Raw genomic sequence first — 8,811 nt, forward strand, 5'->3', positions numbered from 1 at the left:
TTAAAATGACTTGGAATCACACAAGCCGATTCCTCTGTTTTTCTTCCGGGGTTTAAAGCTGAAGATTTTTGGAAATCACGTACTGATATTAAAAGAGTAAACAGCAGGTTTATTGAAATATCAATTAAACAAACTGGCTGCAACATCTGGTGCAACACGAAGGTCCTTGAACCACAGGCTGTGGCTTTGCTTTGCGGATTTTTGGTTTGTTAGTTTGTCCTTGCTCTTTATAAACTTTATATATCAGTGAAATCCTCTTTTGGAAGTTTATAATGTTGGTCTCCTGTCTTTTTGGTAAGTAATTAAACGATTCTTTACGTTTCTCTGGCGGCTTATTTAAAAAGGATCAATTTAAGGAGCACTGCAACCTCAGACCAGCTCTGTTGTTGTAGCTGCTGATTGTTTTTCATCACTGGTTGAAGCTACGGTGGTGGTTTGCTTAAAATACATATTTTATATTTTTGTAAAAATATAAAATCATCTTTTACACCAATATCTTTCGTCACTTTCACTGTTTGACTGCCGAGTCCAACTTCTATGATTTAAGAGCTGGGGTGGGTGATCTCTGATCCCTCTCCCGGTGTGTTTTGTGTCATCCGATGTTGTGTGCTCTTTAATCCAATCAGGGAGGGAGATAGAGCGTAATCCGTGTTAATCCCACATCCAGAGAGGGTCAGAAAGAGAGAAACCTCGGAACGCGGCGGGGTCATTAAAGAGAGACAGAACCACCGATGATCTCCGATGGCCACGTCCCAACACGGCTTAGTGATTCTTAGGCAGTGAGACGTCCTGCAGCAGTTTCTCCTCACTGTCGCTGTAATTCTGTCTCATCTGATCTCATCTGGCAGCTGCCCGGCTGTCGTCAGGGATACCTCCCCCCACAAGGACGCACTCCCCACAGGCGGGGGGCGGGGCCTGCAGGAGAGAGGAGACCCTCACCTGGAGGATCTGCATGGAGACGGGATGAAGGCGGAAGGAGAGAAGCGGGGAGGTTACCTGCGGAGGTGAATGTGAAGACAAAAGGCAGAGAAGGAAAGAAGAAGGAAGAGTTGGATGAAGTTTTTGAGATCAACTTTGCAGGTAGGAGGGTTTAAATCTGAAGAAAGAAGCATGAGAGTGGATTCTATTCCCACTGTTTTCTTTCTTTTTTTTGTGTGCATATATAACCTGTGTGACCTGTGAAGTCCCAGCATGGGCTACGATCTGGAGAGGTTCGTGGGCTATGTCAACGAGGGTCTGCTCTGCTGTGTGTGTCGAGACGTGCTAGAGCGCCCCCTGCAGGCGCCCTGTGAGCATGCCTACTGCAGCGCCTGCATCAGCAGCTGGCTGCTCCATCACCACTCCTGTCCTGAAGACAGGCTGCCCCTGGATGTCAGCAGTCTTAGACCGCTGTACAGGTGGGTCGTCCCCCACACCCCCCAACGTTTAAACCCTTTAACTCAGGGGTGTCAAACTCATTTTGGTTGAGGGGCCGCATACAGCTTAATCTGATCTCAAGAGGGCCACACGAGTTAACTCATTGCAAGATTAAATAGAACTAATAAATGTGGACTTGTTGATTTTTATATTAAGTTAATTTCACTTTTACACAATATATTATGAATAATCTCAGCGTTTTTAAGAAAAGTATGTGCAATTTCAACAGTACTTTTACTCAGTTAAACATTTACTTGTGCATTATGCATAAGAACTGATCACAGTGATTATACAACGTTGAAAAACATTTATTCACATTTTTTGAAACTTAAAAACACTGTCCTGCATGACAAAATACATCAAACAGATAAAAATTAAGAAATTATTTGAATTTTTCCACACCTGAAGCTTAATCTGATAATTAAAACACAGCGCCCCTCGTGGACAATATAGGAACTGCATATTTTCAATTAAACGAAGTACATGTTTTTTTCAATAACTGTTTTATCATTCTCTTCCTTTTATCTTGTCCACTTGTGAAAGTCAAATCTGATGAGCTCTTTGTGGCATATTATTGCCACATTGCCAGACAGGACACTGGAAAAAAAAAAAAAAAAAAAAAAAAAAAATTATAATGATAATGCATTTAGCCACAGGGCCGGACTAAATTGTTCGGCGGGCCGGATGTTTGACACCCCTGCTTTAAGTGCATGCGTTGTTGATGCATCTGACTAGTCCTGCTCGTTTTGCTGGCAGGTACATGCGAAATGACCTGAACCGCCTGCAGATCCGCTGTGTGAACGCAGGGCAGGGATGCGAGGTGGTCTGCTCCCTGGAGAGCCTCCACGCACACGAAGACGAGTGCGAGTTTGCCTTCATAGCCTGCTCCAACGCAGGTAAGAAACCCACTTCCTGGCTTTGTTTAAATGTATGACGCTCGCTGTAAAGTTAAGTCTTTATGTTCACGGCGGCGTACGAAACAAAGGTAACATGAAACCGTGAGCTGAACAGCAGGTGGCTCGTCTCATCTGTTGGCATATGGCCTCCCCAGAGACCCACACAACGTTTTTTTCTGGAGTCCATATTTATTTCATAAACCTTAAGTTATAGAAAGTATGTGCTTTTATCATGTAACTGTGATGTGTCATTAGCAGGTGGAGAGTACATTTGCTACAGCTGTGGTAGGTATAGTGAAATTTGTGTTGTGTCTATAAACTTTCTGTCTGATTGCCGTGACCTCTGAGAAGTTTGTTGAGTTTGAAATATCTTAAAAGCATAAAAGACGTAGCACTCTAGTGGTTAAGCAGTGGAAAAAGTTTGATCCCAGGGTTTCATTTAAAACAACAAATACAAAACAAATTCAAATGCTGAAATTGAGAAGTGTGCATGCCTTGTTTTCTCCCACAGCTGGTAAAACATTTCTCCTGGGCTTGTTTGTTAAAAAAGAGTTTTTTCCATGTTGGGCTTGCAGTTGTTTTTTTAGTTTCTTGATGTGCTTGATGTGTTTGAGTGATTCACAGATCTTTCTGCAATGTAACGATTTCTGAATGATGAAACAGCTTTTGAATGATCTATTTTCTATCAGGTGTTTCTAAATTTCTGCAAATGAACAAATGTAGTTTAGAGCTTTTCAGTCACCAATTTCAGGGTATTTGGAATGTAAATGAAAACTAACCATGAGGTTTTAGCTTTAACAGTTGATAATCTATTACAATTTACTATCTATCTATCTATCTATCTATCTATCTATCTATCTATCTATATCTATATAGATATCTATCTATCTATATCTATCTATATATTATATATAGATATCTATCTATCTCTATCTATCTATATATTATATATAGATATCTTTCTCTATCTATCTATATATTATATATAGATATCTTTCTCTATCTATCTATATATTATATATAGATATCTATCTCTATCTATCTATCTATCTATCTATCTATCTATCTATCTATATATATATATATATATATATATATATATATATATATATATATATATATATATATATATATATATGAATCTGTCATTGCTCTCTTTTTTTGCAGTTCTGGTCAGAAGTTTGCGGTCATTGTCCCGTTGGAACAGCGAATCATGCTCAAGTTTTAACCGTCTCACACACACTAGTCTATCGCCCTCTGATGAAAGGGAAATTGGTCAGGATGTTTGGCAAAAACAGAGGAACCGCCAAGGTTCTAGCCCCAGAAACAAAACGGAAACAGATGCAACACCAGTGTTTTAACTCAATGAGAAAAGCTCTAAAACCGATACTTTCAAGAATGCCTTAAACTTGAAGCTACCCACAAAGTTTTCTGGAGAAACGTCTTCATCCGACATGGAAAAGATTGATCTGTTTGGCCACAACGACAACACGTAGTTGGGGGAATCAGGCCGATGCTTCCAAACCTAAGAACCCCGTTCCAGCTTTCAGGCATGGGGGAGTCAGTGTCATGCTGAGGAGTGATACTGGTGGACAAAATCATAGACAAGAATACAACCAGTCTTTAGTTCAACATTGGATCAAACCTTCGATGGTTCAAATTCTGACATTTTCCTACTGGACAGCAATCCAAAACACACGTCTGATTTTAGGGTGGATTGAGCAGACCAACAAGCGCCTGGACTGGCTCTGATTTTAGCCGTGTCCATGTCAGGAACCCAACCAATGTAAAATATAAAAAGCTCCATCATTTCTGATCAGCTGAATATTCCAACATCTGTTAAAAGTTAAGCAACAAGTTGTCGATACTAGTTGAATGTCCAAATGTTAATGTATTCTATGTATGTTTGATCCTGCATGACTGAGAGAAAATGCTCCATGAACTAAAACTTGTGAACCCGCAGATAGTTTAATAAAACACTTTTTAAAATGGGTCATTAAAAGTTTTAAATATACATTAATGCCCATGATGAGAGCATGCAAACTTCTGATCAGAACTGACAGATGATAAAACAACAAAAATTAGAAAAAACATTCTTGACCTTTCTGATTATATTGCAGACTGGACAGTATCTCGTTATAACTAACCACGTTTCTAGCTCTCGGGTAGAAAACCAAACTGCAGCTATGTTACAGCCTTTCCACCGCCGTGGGTTAAGCGCTTTATGTGAGATGCTGTCTCCTCCCAGGCTGTCCCGTGCAGGTGGAGCGGCGGCGTTTGGAGGCCCACCTGTCCGAGTGCAGCTTCCGCAGCAGAGAGTGTCCCAGCGGCTGCGGTCACACTCTTCACGCCGCCGATCAGTCGGCGCACAACTGCGTGGCAGAGCTGCGCCTGGAGGTGGAGATGATGAGGTTTGTCCACAGGGCCTGAGAAAGGATCCAAACTTCTCCACATTTTGTCACGCTGCTGCCACAAACATCACCTGTTTTTTTTTTTTGTTGTCTCGCTGGGACTTTATGTGATAGAACACAAAGTGGTGCACAGTTGTGAAGATGAAAGCAATTCTTTGCAGTTAAGAAAAAAAAGAGGAAAAGTGGGGACTTGTATTCAGCCCCCTGAGTCAATTCAGTTGCAGGTCCTTTAGAGCTCATCATCTACCTGCTGTCACTGGTTTAGCTCCATGTCACTACAACCATTAACTGTATAAGCTAATGAAGATAATATGAGAGTCAATAATTCAATAAAACAGTGACAGCTTGTAGCAGCATTGAAAAGAGATTTGGCATTGTGAGATCAAACATTGAAGAAAAACTTGCAATGACATCGAAAAAGAGATCTGGCATTGAAAAATTAGACATTAAAAAGTCAAACATTGTTAGAAAGTAAAAATTATGATCATATTCTGATTTTAAGCTGTGGTTTTTATTCAATGAGAGATATTTTCAGTGTCACTACAAGCTGGCACTGTTTTGCCTTCGGGGGCGTGGCTAAATTAAAGGCCCCTTCACGGACAGGTCTTTTGTTTTCCCGGTACTCCTCATCATCTACCTGCTGTCACCACTGAGCTATATAATACACTGGAGTGCTGATTTTGCCGAAAAACTGAAGTCACTGGCCGCCATCTTGCTACTCCCTACTCTCACAGAATCCCATAGGATTTAGTTGCAACAACAAGCAGTTTTCTGGCTGAGTGAAAACGTTTCACAGGTAATTCTACAGTCAGTGGATGTACTAACACTATCAACTACTAGGAAATTAGGTGCTGAAATATTTTACATGTTATTCATATTAAATATATATATATGTATATATATAAGTATGTGTATATGTATATATATGTATACACATATGTAAATATATGTTTTTGTATATTGTTATTTATTTATAAATGTTAAAGATATATATTTAAATGAATAAAATGCAAAATATTTCAGCACGACTTTCTCAGTACTTGATAGTTTTAGAACATAACATAAAAGTATATGGCATTTGACATTTTAAAAGTTTTAAGCCCCCCCTGAACATGGGAAAATCCTCGTTATTCGATGCTGTAGCGCACATATTCCCTGGTTACTGGGAGAAAATAGGGAGTACCAATATGGCGTTCCGTTTAGCCCCGCCCCCGACGGCGAAACAGTGCCAGCTTGTAGTGACATCGTAGCTGATAGAGCTCTGCAGTGACAATGAAAACACCTCATGGAAAAAATCTGCAGCATAAAATGAGAATATCATCATAACTTTTACTTTCCGACAATGTTTGACTAATTTTTTCGATGCCAAATCACTTTTCAACGTCGCTGCAAGCTGTCACTGCTTTAGCTCCATAGTCCTTTGGGGGTAGTGCTCTACCAGGTTTGTACATTTTAGTTGCCAAATGGCTCAAACTCAGTCAGATTGGGTGGAACGTGTCTGTGAACATCAAATTTAGATTTAGGTCTGGACTTTGACTTGGCCATACTAAAACCCGAATATGCTTTGAGCGTGTCATCCGGTCTGTGATTGGCTGCAATCTTCCATCTCTCCAGGACATGTATGCCTCCAGGACTCTGAGGCGTGCAGGGAAGATTGTGGCTGATCCCTCGCACCCCAGTCACAAAATATTTCAGACACTTCCCTCTGGCAGGAGGCTGCAGTCCATCAGGACCAAAACCTCACGCCACAAGAACAGTTTCTTCCCATCTATTACCAGCCTTATCAACAAGGCCCATAGCCACCTGTGACACTACCTCTCTCTCTCTCCCGTTCAGGACCTACAAGCTACACCAACGTAGCATCTCCAAACCTTCTGCATTACATTAACGCACAGTCTGTGTATATAGCTCTAGATTCTGTGTGTGTGTGTATATATATATATATATATATATATGTCTGCACCATCAACACAAAGTCAAATTCCTTGTAAGTGCAAACCTACTTGGCGATAAACCTGATTCTGACCTGCACCTTTTTATTGTAACTCAGGTCATCTGTAATCTCTACCCACGTCTTGCCACCCAACATTCCCCAGTTTTGTCCTCCTTTGACCAGAGCAACTCATTTGCTACGTCCCCTACATGATTTGTGGAAGAACTCCAAACCGCACTTCTTCTTGGCCACTCTTCCATAAAGCCCAGATTTGTTTGGCTTAATGAATGAAACACTGGGAGACGTTTATTCACTGGGGGGAAATCGTTCCAGCTTCCGGCGCTCCTTCTGATCCGCTCACGTTTGCCTTCGCAGGGCAGAGATGCTGTGCAAGGTGGAGGAGGTGAGGCGGGAGATGGAGTCTCGGCTGGACTCCCAGAGGAGACACATGGTGCAGAAAGAGTCGCAGCTGAAGAACGAGGTGGAGGAGCTTAAGGTGATATTTCCCTTACAATTAAACTACAAAAGCAGGGTATTCAAAAATCCCTTTGAAATTCTCTGGCAACACCAGATGAGCTCGTTTGATTGAGATTGATCCACGGTCGTCAACACAGAAAAGCACCGGATGTTTCTGACAGGATGCGTTCCCCCCCCCCCCCCCCGCAGGATCAGTTGTCCCGTGTGATGTGCGACATGCGCGCCCTGCTAGGAGCGGAGCGTCTGAGGAGGCAGGAGCTGGCAGAGGCAGAGGTGGAGAAGAGAGAGCTGCTGGAGCTCCTCAGAGACACTCAGCCCACCAGGAGACGGCCTCCGGCGGAGCAGGCCGGCAGGGATCCGCCTGCGGGAGACCGGCAGGCGTCCGGCTGGGACGCTCCCACGGATCCACCTGGACGGGAGCGGAGGGAGGCGCCGCTGCACGCCTCCTGCCTGTCCCTGCACTCGGCTCAGGCGCCCTGTGCTGCAGGCCCACCCGCGTCGCCTCAGCCCGGGGAGGGGCTCCGCAAGGGCAGCCCCCGGAGTCTGACTCTGGACTGCATCAGGAAGAAGAGCCGCGAGGTGACCGTCATCTGAACACACCGGAACTGAAGATTGTCTCTTTCTTTTTTTCTGCAAGTTCCAACAATTTAGAAATCAAAATACACCGTTTGTTCAATCTACTAGTTTTGTGAAATTATTAAAAAATAAAACTAGTCACTTCTCAGCTGACCCATCAGTTCCTTTGTCTTTGGTTGCTTTGCATCAATCTCAGCAGGGACTGATCCGTAGAGACATCCACAACGAACAGTTTCAATAACTTATCCCAACGATTTAAATCTGTTTAACAACTCAAAATGTAAAAACTGGGTTAAAAATTATTTATAAAGTGACGCTATAACCACATTACTGCAGATGTATTTTAGCATTCAGTTTTTATCTTTTATCTGTACAGCACTTTGGTCAACCCCAGTTGTTTTAAATGTGCTTTATAAATAAAGTTTGAGTTGAGTTTGTTTTGGTTTGGAGGAAGATTATTTTTAAGAAAAACTGCAGAGAAAATGGGTTATTGTGAATTTTAGGGAATAATACTGAGAGAGATGACGGTTGTGTTGTTTGGGGTTTGTCCCATGAATGTTTTTACACATGGATGGCCATTTATGTTTACTCTGCTGTAACATGAGAGGCATCTAATCTGGGAGGGAGAGAGAGCGTAATCCCTGTTAATCCAGCCTTCAGAGACGGACGTTTGGATTCATAAACAAATGCTTGTATGAATTTCAAGAGGAATTTAGTTCAATAAAGCTGAATGAAATGAAGCCTCAACTGCGTTCATCTTGTCTTTAGTTACTGATGGATAAATTTCAGACTTTTGAGCTCGTATCCCACAATTTTCTCTTTCCAGTTTTCTTCTTTGCCAACGCAGGTCGCTCAGGAGCAAACTTCTTTCATTAGATTTGGTGGTTGACCAACCAAAGACGATTTAAAAAAAAGTTATTTATTGTCGTTTGTGTTGAACAAATTCTAAAGTAAATGTAACATTTGCGTTGATCCATATTTATTTTTGTACAAACTGAAACATGAACATCCCATGAATGACCAAAGAAAACTCCCCTGATGTTTTCTTCTTTCCAGGTATGGACTTGAACATAATCTTTTCACACAGTTCTCCCTGAATACC

The 8,811-nt window shown here is 41.9% G+C and overlaps 1 protein-coding gene across 3 annotated transcripts; it reads left to right on the plus strand.

Annotated features, from left to right (window-relative positions):
• The first annotated feature begins 651 nt into the window (after positions 1 to 651).
• On the plus strand, positions 652 to 8,124 carry rnf41l (ring finger protein 41, like). 3 transcript variants are annotated; one of them, XM_021308837.2, is made up of 7 exons: positions 652 to 1,080; positions 1,185 to 1,397; positions 2,173 to 2,312; positions 2,568 to 2,597; positions 4,561 to 4,723; positions 7,032 to 7,152; positions 7,323 to 8,124. In XM_021308837.2, the coding sequence occupies exons 2-7, from the start codon at positions 1,192 to 1,194 to the stop codon at positions 7,725 to 7,727; spliced, it is 1,065 nt and encodes a 354-aa protein (XP_021164512.2). In that variant the 5' UTR covers positions 652 to 1,080; positions 1,185 to 1,191; the 3' UTR covers positions 7,728 to 8,124. The 3 variants fall into 3 exon arrangements, with proteins under 3 accessions (XP_021164512.2, XP_035989538.1, XP_012704778.2); XM_036133645.1 differs by having other exon boundaries at positions 2,571 to 2,597; XM_012849324.3 differs by lacking the exon at positions 2,568 to 2,597 and having other exon boundaries at positions 654 to 1,080.
• Positions 8,125 to 8,811: the final 687 nt, after the last annotated feature.

The sequence above is a fragment of the Fundulus heteroclitus genome, chromosome 3 (assembly GCF_011125445.2).
Source record: "Fundulus heteroclitus isolate FHET01 chromosome 3, MU-UCD_Fhet_4.1, whole genome shotgun sequence".
NCBI classification, from domain to species: domain Eukaryota; kingdom Metazoa; phylum Chordata; class Actinopteri; order Cyprinodontiformes; family Fundulidae; genus Fundulus; species Fundulus heteroclitus.